General features: G+C 39.6%; 2 protein-coding genes across 3 annotated transcripts; one reads left to right on the top strand and one right to left on the bottom strand.

Annotated features, from left to right (window-relative positions):
* Positions 1–220: 220 nt before the first annotated feature.
* slc25a51b (solute carrier family 25 member 51b) lies at positions 221–4,611 on the bottom strand. Its single transcript, XM_061048244.1, has 2 exons — positions 4,463–4,611; positions 221–2,728 (listed from the first exon to the last, which is right to left on the bottom strand). The coding sequence occupies exon 2, from the start codon at positions 2,679–2,681 to the stop codon at positions 1,746–1,748; it is 936 nt and encodes a 311-aa protein (XP_060904227.1). The 5' UTR covers positions 2,682–2,728; positions 4,463–4,611; the 3' UTR covers positions 221–1,745.
* Positions 4,612–4,885: 274 nt separating this feature from the next.
* Positions 4,886–13,566, top strand: ints10 (integrator complex subunit 10). 2 transcript variants are annotated; one of them, XM_061048242.1, is made up of 18 exons: positions 4,886–5,350; positions 5,428–5,495; positions 5,958–6,061; positions 6,476–6,615; positions 6,710–6,791; positions 6,899–7,039; positions 7,172–7,346; positions 8,153–8,322; positions 8,431–8,570; positions 8,746–8,899; positions 9,075–9,157; positions 9,626–9,781; positions 10,433–10,541; positions 10,862–10,941; positions 11,108–11,270; positions 11,897–11,990; positions 12,285–12,353; positions 12,887–13,566. In XM_061048242.1, exons 1-18 carry the CDS (start codon positions 5,222–5,224, stop codon positions 13,041–13,043), a joined length of 2,214 nt encoding a protein of 737 aa, XP_060904225.1. In that variant the 5' UTR covers positions 4,886–5,221; the 3' UTR covers positions 13,044–13,566. The 2 variants fall into 2 exon arrangements, with proteins under 2 accessions (XP_060904225.1, XP_060904226.1); XM_061048243.1 differs by lacking the exon at positions 12,285–12,353 and having other exon boundaries at positions 4,887–5,350.
* The last annotated feature ends 15 nt before the right edge of the window (positions 13,567–13,581 follow it).

Genomic DNA, 13,581 nt, shown 5'->3' with positions numbered 1-13,581 from the left:
GCATGTTTGGTAAGAGTATGGCAGTACAGAAGTGATGTCATTGTAAAGTATTAGTCACAAGTTGGAATGGCACTGCAGACACACAGACGCTATTCAGTTTCATGTAAAGTCTTTGTGACTTGAGTAAAATATCATTAGTCTTTTTTGTGTTAAATTTCACTTATTCTTGGAGAAAATTAGTCAATCACAAATGTATTATCGGAAACAGCCACATTACAAATATCTGTCCACACTTTTTAATGGGTTAACTTTAACATTTCATGTGGTTGCAACTTTCAGAAACGGTTTTTAATGGAGTTTTGGTGATTTGTGCTTCTGAGATAAGTGTTTTACATAGACAGCAACATTTAATTTCTGCAAGGGTGTCCTACTTTCAAAGCCTGAGTCACAACAAAGTCTTTCACGAGATCATCCTGAAAAAAAAAGTTCATGAACCGCGACTGTGGACAGTCATAATAAAAAAAGAATTGAAGAAATAGGCCAAGTGATCCATTTACATGGCAGCTTGAGCTTTTTGTGCCAGTGAACATTACCCTTTGCGCCTGTCTTCTTTCAGCAGCATTACTGTTCATTCTCTCTCTCAGTGTCCGAGCAGCATGCCTTTCCTCTTCGGGCTGTCGTACCCAGCCAGAGCGGCTGCGTAGTGACTGCCTCTACTCAAGCTTGAAATCTGAGCCCATTATGTCAACAGATGTTACAGGCAGAGAGGAGAGCAAGCGTGAGATAAGTAACAGTGTCAAAGAATGAGCAGAGGAGGACAAATAGATGGATTAAACATGAGATTTTAAATTTTGTTTTGAAAGAAAAAAATCATTAATAAAATAAAGTTGAGAGTAAATAACTACACAAAAGCTGAAAAAGAAAAAGGTGCAATCAAATTTATATAAAAAACGTATTTTTTGAGATTCTGTTAAAAAAAGAAACTTAACACCAACAGACATTTTCTGTGGGAAAGATTTGAATAAATTTTAAATAATTTCTCTCCTTTCCAATAAATTATAAACAACATAAATATATTTATGCTGTTTAAAATAGCCTGCCTGTGTTTGCTAGAAGGTATTTTCAAAGAACACTCATAAGCAATTCAGTTATTATGAGTATAAATCTTGTCATCTCACATTTATTGGCTGATTAAGATAAAGGGAAGAAAAGACTAACACTTGATTTGACAGTGATTTGGGGGCATTTAAATTGACAAAAAGTACAAAAGTCTTTCAGTTATGTGGCAGATCACGACCTCTGACAGAAAGTGCTCTTGGTCAAACAGATAGACAGAACACCACAGCACACAGCACATATAAAGAAACAGAGTCTCCTACAAAACAGAGAATACACTCAAGTAACCTTTGATTGAAATAGTGGAGGGGGAGGGGAATCACTGAAATTCAGTTTGCTCCCCTTGAATTTTTGTAGAGCAAACAAGGGCATTCAGTTGGACCCTGGCACAGGTTTATATGTAGGCTTAAGCATGTGTATGGTTTTTTTAATACTTTGACAACAGGAAATAGTTACAGCATGTGGCAGGTTGTTTGAACTCAAACTGAGTATTGGCCCCTGTCAGAAGTTCAGCTCCACGTCTCTTTCTTTCTCACTCAGAAACTCCAGACTCACAGCAAAGAGCAAGTGCATTGGCTTTACTTTCAATTTCCTTTCTTCACAACAGACCGATTCTAAACATATTTTTCCCTTTAAATACTTTCTCTTGTTCTTTAGATCTCTATTTTCTCATCTTCGTCTCCCTCCCCTCATATTAGCTTGAGCAGCAGCTCGTAGGTGGCGTTGATGATACCCCAGGACAGCAGTGAACGGTGGTAGTTGAGATGGGCCCCTCTAAAGAGCATGGCCACACTGCAGCCCCTCTCTCTCCACACTGTCAGCAGCACCTGTCTGCAAGGCTGGAAAGCTCCACCGACCTGAGACTGAGCTCGGGACTTTACCACGTTTAATGGATAGAACATAATGCCAAGGGCTGCCCCTAACAACCCTCCACACACAAAATCATTAACCATGTGGCCAGCCCGGCTAGAGGCCTCTGGGAGCTGCTCCTTAATGGGTCCACGCAGCCCGAAAAAGAGCACATTGCTCGGGCCATTACGGAGGAGTATGGGCACGAGGCCACGGTAGCATTCACTGACACCATGCTGTGTCAGAAGTGTTCGGAAGGTGTGAGCTGTGTTGTTGAAGCGGCCATGGTGCCGATGGTCTTGAAGGAGAGTCTGCACACGCTCAAACGGTGTCAAGATGGCCTCTGCAGTTCCTGCTAATGCTGCAGCAAAGCTTCGTGTGGCCAGCTCTGGCAAACCACTACCACGTGCCTGTTCCAGTAAGACTCTGGAGAAGTCCTGGTACAGCCCAAACATGATGGCCACTGTAGTGCTTTTCTGGAGCAGTGGGGGCAGCAGGCCCCGGTAGAGATTTCTCAGCCCATCCCTCTGAAGCTGTCGTACCGCCTCTGTGGCCAGAACACCATGGAGCTGCTGGCGGAACAGCAGCTTCTGGATGGGGAAAGTCACCATGATGTTAGTAAAAGCTGCGACAGAACCGCAGACATAATGCTTCCCTTGAGGGCCCAGCTTAGCACTCAGGGCACCAACAGGTAGCAGGGAGCGCCCTCCTTTGGTCAGGGCAGCCTGAGGCTGAGGGGTCCGGGCTGACTCAGAGTCCATGGTGCTTACAGCCATGGGAGGCTCAGCTTTCTATTCTTTCAGCATTGCATCAGCAAGGCAACCTGTAAAAGCGAGAGGAAATTTAATATACAACAACTAAATCCACTTTAATTATGCCATCATTTGTCTTCATGTGAAAGTATGACAGTATGAGGGGATTGTACACGTGGGATAAAGAGGATAAATGTTCCAAAGATCCCATCCTAACACTCATCAACATTTTAATAAAGAGTAAAAGACAAAGACAATTTGGATTCTAATCAATAATAAAAAACATATTTTCCTTGTTTTCATTTTTTTTTTAACATAAATACATTTTTGATAAATTGACAAAGAATGACATGACCAGAATAATAACATCAATACATAAATAACTCACTGTGTCAAATATTTGATTATTCCTTGTCTCTGATACTGATACAATTCATTTTTGAAAATATTCTCATTTATATTTATTTTATTCAGGGACTAGTTTAATGATCTGTTCATGCTCTTAGTCGGCTTAAACAGATCAAACTGTTAACCCTCAGCTTTCTGCCTTCATCTTGTATGAACAGGTCGCCCAAACCAGTCGCTGATAAGAGTTATTACACAACTTACTTACGGACTGAAGTGGAGAAGAGCTGAACAACTATTAGTGGCAGAGGACACTAGGAGTGAACATTTAATTCAAATCTGAAAGGATTGTGTTTTTGGATATGTCAAGCGTTTAATGTAATACTTCTTTATTTGACGTACTATAAAAAGGCCAGAAGACCGTGGCGTTATCTAGCACATAAAATAAATCTGCAAGTCAAATCAACCATCAAGCAGAAGAAAATAGAAGTAAAAAAAAAACAAACATTAATAAACAAGATACAATAGTGTAACTGAGCAATTCCTTAGATAAAGCAAGTTCTCTAAATATAGATCCAGTAGGGGATACTCAAAGCAGTGAGGTCACTGGAGGTCACAGTGTGTGTGCCAAAATATAACTACATAAGATCCTCAACACACTGCCACATGGTGCTGATATTAAGGAGCTTGTTTTTTTATTTTGAAAGATGAAACAATGAAACCATATCACACCACATTGGATGGTTTAGTCACATTAACTAAGTGCAGATAACGCTATTATGAATACTTAATGCATTTTGGATTAAGACTAGAGCTATGCTGTATTTTTGTTTTGCTACGTCATTTAAGAAAGCAGGAAGTGCTTTCTATATCCCTATTATAGATAACATTAATAGTGAAACTGCAACAACCATGTATTGATACTGAAATTCTTAATGGATCAATAGATGGAAGCAGAAGACTACAACACATTATTGTTCAATGGTTAGACCTTTAGCATACACGCCCTCTGTGCACCATGCCTGTTGTCCTTATATGCTCCAGGACAGTAATGTTAGGCTAATACATAAACCAAGGCCTAGTTTCTGTTAAGGCTGCCATTACATCAAGAACACGCGATAACTTATATTAATCTGCGTTTTCATAGTTAGCTGAGGATCAACAAATCACCGTCAGGCTAGCCGTGCAACCGAGTGCTAGCCCGATTAGCGAACCAGGCGAGGTGAACAGTCACCTGGCCTTCTCGGTTGTATCGATAACAGTCAATCTTTATCTAAAAAGTTAAAGTTTAGAAGGGCTAACCGAGTGGTCGTGTATAAGCGCTGCCTGCTTCTGCAAAAAATACTATAATTCATAGCATGCTTCCTGCTTAGCATTGTCAGAGTCAACACGGTGATTGGAGACTTCGACTGAATATCAAGAGGCAAAAACAGTGAATTTATCTTAGAAATCAGTTTTACCTGCTTAGTAATAGTAAAACCAGTGGGTGTATTGTCCCTGCACGGGAAGAGTGCAGTATTTCGCAGAGTAATTGGGACACAACTGTAGGTCGTGTCTGGTCTGAAGCCCCAGCAGCAGGTGACAGCAGCAGCAGCAGCGTCTTAAGCGCATGCGCAGTATCGCAGATTTGACAGCATAGGGATGGAGTTGCTTCTAAATTTCGTAGAGCTTCTTTAACAGTTTTACGCTTTAGTTATTGTTTTTTTTACGGTGTGACAGATAAGATACTGTAAGGTTGATTGTTTTTGGGTCGGTTTGAAATGAAATAAAACGTCACAAATTACTATTTTTCGTGTGGTTGTGGGTGCGACCATTAGACTGTCGATATGGGTGCGACTGCTAAGTAGGCAGTGCTTGAGTGTTGGTCGTAAAGCAGGTTGAAACGTAATTTTTTTTACGACATAAATGTGACGTAAATGTCGTAATTTAGTTGTGTCGGTAAAGGGGAAAAAAAGAATAGCTTTAATAGACATTATTTTAGGGATTGAACTACTTTTCCTTTTCAGAATCTGTCACACATTTATAATATCACTGGATATCAGAGCATTGTGTTGTTAATATTTCAAGGCAAGATGTCAGGTGACTGTCACAAAGCCAATGCTAACTAGCTAGCCCTGTTGCTAGGTGATTTCCTACATTTTGCACAGAAAGGCTTCTTCTGAATGAACCGTGTGTAGCTGTCGTTAAGTGTGTTACACTGAAAGCTCTAGTCTTGTAAAATGTCAGCGCAAAAAGACTGCGAGTTTTTGGTGAAAAGAGCCCGAGAGTTGGTCTCAGATGACCCGTGTGCAGCGAAAGCCTGGCTAATAACTGCAAGAACCCTTTACCCTGCAGATTTCAACATACAGGTGACAGTAGTGTTTAATATTATCACGCGTGAATCCTAGTTTTGATGTTAAATAATTTTGACTTTGTGTTCTCCTAGTATGAAATGTACATCATTGAACGCAACGCAGAGAGGACAGCTTCTGCAGGGAGGCTGCTTTATGACATGTGAGTTTATAATAATGCTGAGTCTGAGCTGGTCATTTCTCTGTTTGTTTGTTTGTTTTAGCTGATTTTTTTTTCTTATTTTCTACTTATTTATTTATTTATTTATTTTTATATATATATATATATATGTATATATATATATATATATATATTTTTTTATTTATTTAGATTTATTTAAATTTATTTTTAATTTATTTTTAAAACAAATATAATATAAACACAGTGAATGAGTGAGTTGATGGGGGAAAAAAAAAGAAAACAATATATTTTATATATGCAAAAGTTTGACCTCATGGATTAAATGTGAAGACAGTTTCCTTTTAAAAATGTGCTCTTATTTGCATCTCCTCTTCTATGCTGTGAGCTCGACGTCACTGTAAATGAGGGAAACCTCAGTGTCTTTCGAGTTAAAATAAAGGTTTTGAATTGAGTTGAATTGACAATGGTTTGCATATCCTGTAGGTTCCTAAACTTTCCAGATCAGCCCATTGTATGGCGGGAGATCAGTGTCATCACTGCTGCCCTGCGTAGTGACGCTCAGGACAAACATGCTCAGTTTTTACGAGGTGAGATTGTTCTTACTGCTCTTGAGGTACATAGACCACATATGTGATAATGCATTACAGCAGTGGTTCTCAACTTTTTGTTCGTAGCCCAAAAGGGGGATGCGGACCCGTTTTCAGTTGTGAATAGTGCCTGGAAAAAATTGTCAAAAATGACTGAGTTGTAAATGACACCTTTTATTTTATTATTTTATTTATTAATCTGACAGGATGAAAAAATATTTCTGAAAATTGGTTCACGATTCCTCATGGTGGAGTTGGTGGTTGGTCCTGAGGCTTGACGAGTTGAGAACCACTGCATTAAAGCATCCTTACTGATAGGGAAGTGATATTGAAGTGTGGGAGCAATGGCTGTGTGTTTTGTAATTCTGAAATATTCTTTTTTTTTTCTGTCCATGTGTGTTTATTCCCTCCCAGGGCTATTTGAGACACTTCCTGGTCGTGTGCAGTGTGAGATGCTACTGAAAGCCACAGAGCAGTGTTTCAACACTTTGGAGAAGGCGGAGATGCTACTCCTCCTTCTTAAGCGCTTTCCGGAGTCAGTAGTTCAACACGGGGTAAGTACCAATACTTTAGACATGATTGTTTACAAATGAACCTGGACTAAATACAACTTAAACGATCACTGCCAACATTCAACTGTATGTTTAGGTAAATTTAGGAGAAACCTTGTTAGAGGCGGAGGCATCAGAGAATGTGGAGACTCCGGTTAACTGCTTTAGAAAACTCTTTGGTGAGTGACCCCCTCATAAAAATGTTGCTTATTATTAAAAAAGAAAAAGAAAAAAAACACTTGTCATATTTTATCATTGGAACACTTTTTCTTTGTTTTTACTCCAGTGTGTGATGTCCTTCCCTTGGTCATAAACAACATGGACATGCGCTTGCCAGCCAGCCTTATGCAGAATTATATGCTGAAAGCCGCTGAATTCTATATCGGCTATGTCACCCGTGGACCCTCACCTGATGTACAGATACAGGGTAAGGCTTCTTTTAATGCTAGCCCAGTGATATAACTTGAAATGAAACCGTAACTCTTCAGTATTCTTTATTTCCATACTTTTCTATTTATTACCTTCCAGCCTAACAGTTTTTCAAATTCCTCTTGTTAAGGGTCCCAAGAGGGCAGTTCCCTGAAGTCGCCCACCGTGTCTCGTGGTTCCCAGCGATATGTGATTGATGGCTTGTCAGAAAAGTCATCAGTGGTGGCAGAACCTTGGGAGAGGCTGTTGGACATACTTGCTGTGGTCGGAGCCCGCTGCGAGTGGCAGGGAGACAAGGGACAGAGGTAATCTACTATCAGCCTGTCAATCAACCAGAGCTGTGTTGCAGTTGTTTTTAATTCCAGGGATTCTTCACGTGCATTTATAACATCAGTCCAATGAATTATTGAATATTTAGTAAACCCAGTTTGAATTAATGCAGTCTAATACAACATTCCAGCAATCATTCCTACATTCTTAAAGTCACGATGTACATTTGTGTTAAAAGAGATGATCTTACTCTATGATCATTTTAATAGATTTATTTTTTTTTACAGGTGAAATTTGTTGTTATATTGTGAGCTGTTTGCAGGATATCTTCTTTTGAATAGATCAGAGTCACAACAGATCATAATTAGATAAACACATTGCTTTATAGTAGTGTAGGGTTAGTGTAGTTGCTCTGGTTTACTACATTTATGTAAAAATATACTCCATCACATACTGTAAGCCATTAAACATAAAAACAAATCCTTTAGTTAAATCTTCAAAAATATAATTAGCAGAATGCTACATCAAATGTTTTCTTACAAAATGTCCAAATGGTGTTTTCATCATGTCATGATGAGTCTGTTATAATGTGAGACATTCAGAAAGAGATTGTTTCTTGATGCTTTTAGAAGATTAACAAAAGGGGCGCCTGAACAGAGGGTGTGGTCCTCGAAGTGGGCAGCCTAGGTTCAACTCTTAGCTGCATATTATTCTGCAATCTCATGCTGGTGTCCCCCTCCGTCCACTGTCCTTTTTGTCTAAAATAAAGGCAATAATCAGTCTAATTCATTCTGTGTGTGTGTGTGTGTGTGTGTGTGTGTGTGTAATGTCATTGTTGTAGGAGTTATGTGGACATGCTGCAGAGAGTGAAGGAGCTGTGTCGCTACCTGCCTGGTCTCGAAGGAGACACAAGATCGCGCTGCTGCAGCCAAGTGGTCATTTGTGCTGCGCTTGTGCTCTTCCGCAGCGCCTTCCTCTACGTCTCAGCTGTACAGCCTGCACTATTCCAGGGTCAGAGTTCATCTTTGTATGCACACGTAGTTCCCTTCCTGTCATTCATCTTTGTTGTCCTGAAGACGAAAGGTTACTTGATCCAGTGACGTGTTTCATGTTTTGCAGGTGTGAATGCGTTGAGTTCTGGGCCGTGGATTCTTGTAGAGGATTTGAGTTCGGTGTATAATGACATGGAAGTGGAAAGAGGAGCAGCTAAACATGTTCATAAGAAACGTAAACTGGCTGATGGAAGGGAGAAGACAATGGTGAGGACACATTCAGGAATCACTGAGATGTTTCTGTCATTATTGTGAGCGCAAAGCAAATTTGACAGATCACTTTCAGAGTGTAAGGTTTCTGTGTGTGCGCTCAAACAGTTTTGACTCAAGTGTGTATTCAGACGTATCTGAAAATGTACTTTCTATGTCTGTGTGACTGTAGAGCTCAGATGATGAAGAAGGCTTGGGAAAAGGTCGAGGTCGACACATTTTAGTGAACAAGACTGAGATGCCCAGCTGGTCAGAGACTCTAGACAGCTTCCGCACGGCCAGAGAAAGCTGGGACCTTCTTCACTCCCACGACGGCCTGGAAACAGGTTATTACCCTTTTCTTTATATATGCATTGCTTTGGACACTAAGACAGGATCAGGTCACTTCTACTGCGGTTCTTAAAAATACAACTTGTAAAATTGTCTTCCCTTAATTTCTTTATTTATAAAAATTAATAAAATGGGGGATAAATCTTTGCATGTAACCTTTTCCGTTTATAGAGTTTAAGAAGATCTGCGGCACCTGGAAGACGGACAGCTGGCTGTGGTTCAGAATATTCCTCACAGACATGATCATATACCAGGCAAGAAACAGTTACAATGTTTTCATTCTGACACTGGATGCCCTTTTATAGTATCTTTGGTCTATACTTTTGAAAGTATTTTATCTGATTTTAATGTTTATTTATTACGATTAATTTGGGGCCTTTATTTGGATAGGACAGTGGATAGTGTAGGAAAGGAGCTGCAGGTCAGACTTGAATCCAGGCTGCTGGCTTGGAGGACTACAGCCTCCGTTCATGCGGTGCACTCTAATCGCAAGGCCATCTGCGTCCCCAAGCATTTAATTTTTTAAAAACTGGATAACATAAAACTATGTCCTTTAGTTGAAATGTAGTAACTGAATAAGCAGCAAATAACTGTGTATAGCTAAATAGCTATATTTAATATTATTATTATCTTTTTAAATAATGCAATCTCCTAGGATCTATCCATGTTATTGTTGTAATGTGTTGTGTGATTTTATGCTGATTAATAGTGTGTGTCTCCAGGGTCAGTACCGTAAGGCCCTCTCCAGCCTGCACCAGATGGCTGCAGTGCAGCAGCCTCAGCCTGGGCAGCAAAGCCCCTCCGGTCAGGCCAGCCTGGAGCACCACAGGGCCCTCATACAGCAGGCCTCCTGCCATTACGCACTGGGAGAGCACAGGGTAAACACACAGACACCACACACACAAACATACAGACCCAGCATTCCTCTAAGCTGCGTGTGGACCATGTATGCACTATTACATGTTGCAAATTGCTTCATTTCTCTGTCCCATTTTGTTATTTCTCAATGAACACCTTGCTCTGTATTTTAACTGTTGGTTTGATGTACTCTCCTTTTTGTACCACATTGAGATTTACAGTCTCTGTAATTACCATACCATACTTTACATCCAGTGCTGCACACATTTACTGTAGCTGCGTCCTCTTCTTTTAATATATTTTCTTCATGTTTTGATTGCTGTTGACTTGTTTTTACCATATTGTGCCCAAAGAATAAATCACTGACATCAACTGACCTGTAGATGGTGTACACATTACCGTCAATTTAAAAATAAATTCAACTGCATATAGTTGTTTTAGTTGATATGTCAGTTCTAGTTTTGTATTACAGTTTAATGCAGAGTTTCTTCATCAATCTAAAAATTCAATCAGTTGTATTAACTGATGTGTATTCCTATAACATTTATCAAGCACATGTTCCAAAATATTCATTGACAACTTCTTGAAATGTGTTAGTATATATGTGTAATAGCCCTGCCCTGTATACACACATGTTACACTGTTCATATCGTACTCAATCTATAAATCAGATGGCCTGCGAGAAACTGCTCGATGTAGTCAGTGGGCTGGTGCCTCCAAACAAAGAACCAACAAAGAGCCAAGAAGATCAGGGTAGAGTCAAGACCAAAACAAGGAAAGGTAAACACCTAAAGCTTTTGTCAAACAACATTCTGTCTGTGTGTTTTTGATCTATGAACGTCTGTGTAAAATGGACTTAAATTATAATTTTTATAATGTGGAAAATGGTTAACATTGTGTTTCTGCATATTGACACATTTTGATAGTAGCAGTAAATCTGTATCAACATTACAAGCAAACTGCTGGTTACCTTTTGAAAGTTAGATATGAACAAAAACACACAACTTTGCTTTAACTGCTGTTATAAATGACACCATTTATGATGTGATGTAGAAACATATCAGAACACTTTGAACAACAGCACTCATTTTGTCAACCAGGTAATGACTTGAGATTGCTGCCCTGCACCAGCAAAGCTGTTTTACCTTTCTGCCTCCAGATGATGCTTGCCTGCTTCAAGGTACAGTAACAAGTAAAGTCTGTTTAACTGCATGAAACTACGGTTATCTTATTTTTAGACTTGGACTGAGATAAGTAGCACTAATTGTGCTGTTGATTTTTGCTAGAATATTTGGATTCTTAAAAGTTTAAAACCCACTTCATCTCTTTTTCTTTCATCCATGTAGCTCCGTGCCTTCACAGACAGCCGGGACGACCTGTCCCTTGGTCATGTGGTGGTGCTGCTGCAGCATGACTGGCCTCAGGGCGAGATGCTGTTTTTAAAGGCAGTAGATAAGATCTGTCAGCAAGGCGGCTTCCAATATGAGAATTTCTTCAACTATGTCACCAGTATCCTTTTTTACCCACACCTCAATAATACTCTGAGATGGTCATGCCTTGTTCTCTTATCAATCCTGTCAAACACGCACAGCTGGCCAAACAAAGAGAAGAGCAGGGAACTTGTTCCAAATACATTGTCAATTAATGTCTGGTTGGAGCTTCAAAATGTTTGTCTGCCAGAGGTGTTTATATATGTAGGACCGGAAAACAAGAAAAGCAAACAAAACAGTATGAAAGCACAGGTGGGGAGTGATCTCACAACACAGATATTAATTTATAAAAAATATGACGGGCCTATGGCGAGTTGGATAGTTTTTCAATTTTTCCCAAAGTGAATCAAACTGTTCCAGTTTATGATTGACAAATGCTTTTATCCTCTCCATTTTGTAGATGTCCATCATAATTTCCATCATTGCATTTAGCTTCTATAACAGCCATGTCCTGTCTTTCTACCAGCCACCATTATTAAGGATTTTCTCTTCAGCCATTATGGTATAGGGTCTTACAATCCAAGGAAAAATGTCTTGAAAGGCTTTGTGTATGCCTTTACAATACACTCAAAATTTTGCAACATTAATTGCAAGGTTTTTATTTATTTATAAAGTTATTTTCTATAAACTCATGATTTTAACCAGACATCGACATGCTGGAGGAGTTTGCATACCTGCGTACTCCAGAAGGGGGCAGGATTCAGCTGGAGCTGCTACCGAATCAGGGGATGCTCATCAAGTAAGAGTTTCTCATTCAGAATGCTTTGAGTATGCGTCGTGACTCAACACACTCCCGTTTTGTTCCTGTTTTTAAGACAACAGTGCAGTTATTAATGATCTAAGTAGACATGGCCTGTGGGGGAAATTGTACTCTGAATAGAAAATGCTGTTAAGGAGCAGGCATTAGAAAAAGAAGGGGGTTTTCTGGTCAAAATAAACCTGTTATTAAACGCCTTCAATCATTGCTGTAAATGTAAAGACAGTTTAATGCACCCTCACTGACGGAGAGTTGTTGAATGTTGCTGTCCCTCAGGAATCCTAGTCCCGCCCTGGGGGTGGAGTTAAATACCCTTCTGCTACAAGGGGTGCAGACGATGGACAGGTACCCCAGGCCCCTCCTCCCACAGTCCCATCCCTCCCCCTACACCAGTCACCCTTCCCTCATTCCCTACTTCAAGGCTTGTCATCCCCCCAGCTTTGATTTGGGCCTGTCATTCTACATCAAGTCGTTCTAGTCGTTCTTTGATTTTATGTCGGCGTTTGTTACTTTGAGCCATCGCTCGTCTTTCTGTGGTCATCACTGTTGTTGTTGTTGTTGTTGTTGTTGTTGTTATTTGCGGATGATGTTGGTCTTTTTGTGCAGCCAGTTGAGTTTTCTGCCTTTTCATAACACTTGATCTCATTTCATTTGTGAACTTGTTTTGTGTTTTATACTTTATGATGATGAAGTGTTTGGTGTTTTATATTGATTGGTTGATTTATATAAAGGAAAGAGTGAGTGCCATTTTGTTTTCATAATTTTTTTCTGCTGTATACAGTACTGAGTCTCAGTTAATGATAAATAATAATCTTCTGACAACCTGTATCTTTGTATTTTAATTATAATTTTCCTTTTTTTTCTTTCTTTTCCCCCAGACACCACACAGTGACTCGAGGAATCACAAAAGGAGTGAAGGAAGATTTCCGTCTGGCCATGGAGAGGCAGGTGTCGAGGTGTGCGGAGAACCTGTTCAGTGTGCTTCATCGTTTCTGCATCAACGAGAAAATCATCATCATCCAGTCTCTGCCTTGACGTCTTGTTTGTGACTTTTGGACCTTTGCCTAGCTGATGTTTCAGGGACAGTGGAAATGCAGCTAAACTGACTTTGATGCTAACAGCTGCTTACAAACACAGGACATGTTTCTAACTCTCTCTTCATCATCATCATCCAAACTCGTTACTCGTCTGAAAAAGGTGTCCTTGCCTTCAAAGTTGCCCTCTAACTCAAACGAATACTCGTGCAGTTTTACTGTATGTGTGTAGTTTTCTTCTTACGAAACACATGCTCAACCATATATGGAGTGGTTTAATCATTTTGTAACATTTTGTGGGAGTCGGTGTTGACAAAGAATTAAGTTCATTTTTTCATATTGTTAGGTCCAGTTTATTGCTTTTGTTACAAACTTGATGAAATTGTTAGTTTATTCGTTTGTTTCAATCAAATATCCTTCAAATGATTTTCAGAAATCAAGGTTTACATCAGTAAAAAAAAATCAGTTCATGTACAGATTTTAGTAAGCTCATAGCTCAATAAAAATGCTCATTTGATAAAGAATATTTGAACATGCTC

Source organism: Labrus mixtus, chromosome 10, assembly GCF_963584025.1.
Source record: "Labrus mixtus chromosome 10, fLabMix1.1, whole genome shotgun sequence".
NCBI classification, from domain to species: Eukaryota; Metazoa; Chordata; class Actinopteri; order Labriformes; family Labridae; genus Labrus; species Labrus mixtus.
Note: the sequence above shows the minus strand (reverse complement) of the source record. Positions and strands in the feature narration are given on the sequence as shown.

Coding starts and splice junctions, on each gene's coding strand:
- slc25a51b (XM_061048244.1), bottom strand. CDS start 2,681: ATGGCTGTAAGCACCATGGACTCTGAGTCAGCCCGGACCCCTCAGCCT.
- ints10 (XM_061048242.1), top strand. CDS start 5,222: ATGTCAGCGCAAAAAGACTGCGAGTTTTTGGTGAAAAGAGCCCGAGAG. Junction 6,062..6,475: donor ACATGCTCAGTTTTTACGAG/GTGAGATTGTTC, acceptor ATTCCCTCCCAG/GGCTATTTGAGACACTTCCT. Junction 10,942..11,107: donor TGATGCTTGCCTGCTTCAAG/GTACAGTAACAA, acceptor TCATCCATGTAG/CTCCGTGCCTTCACAGACAG.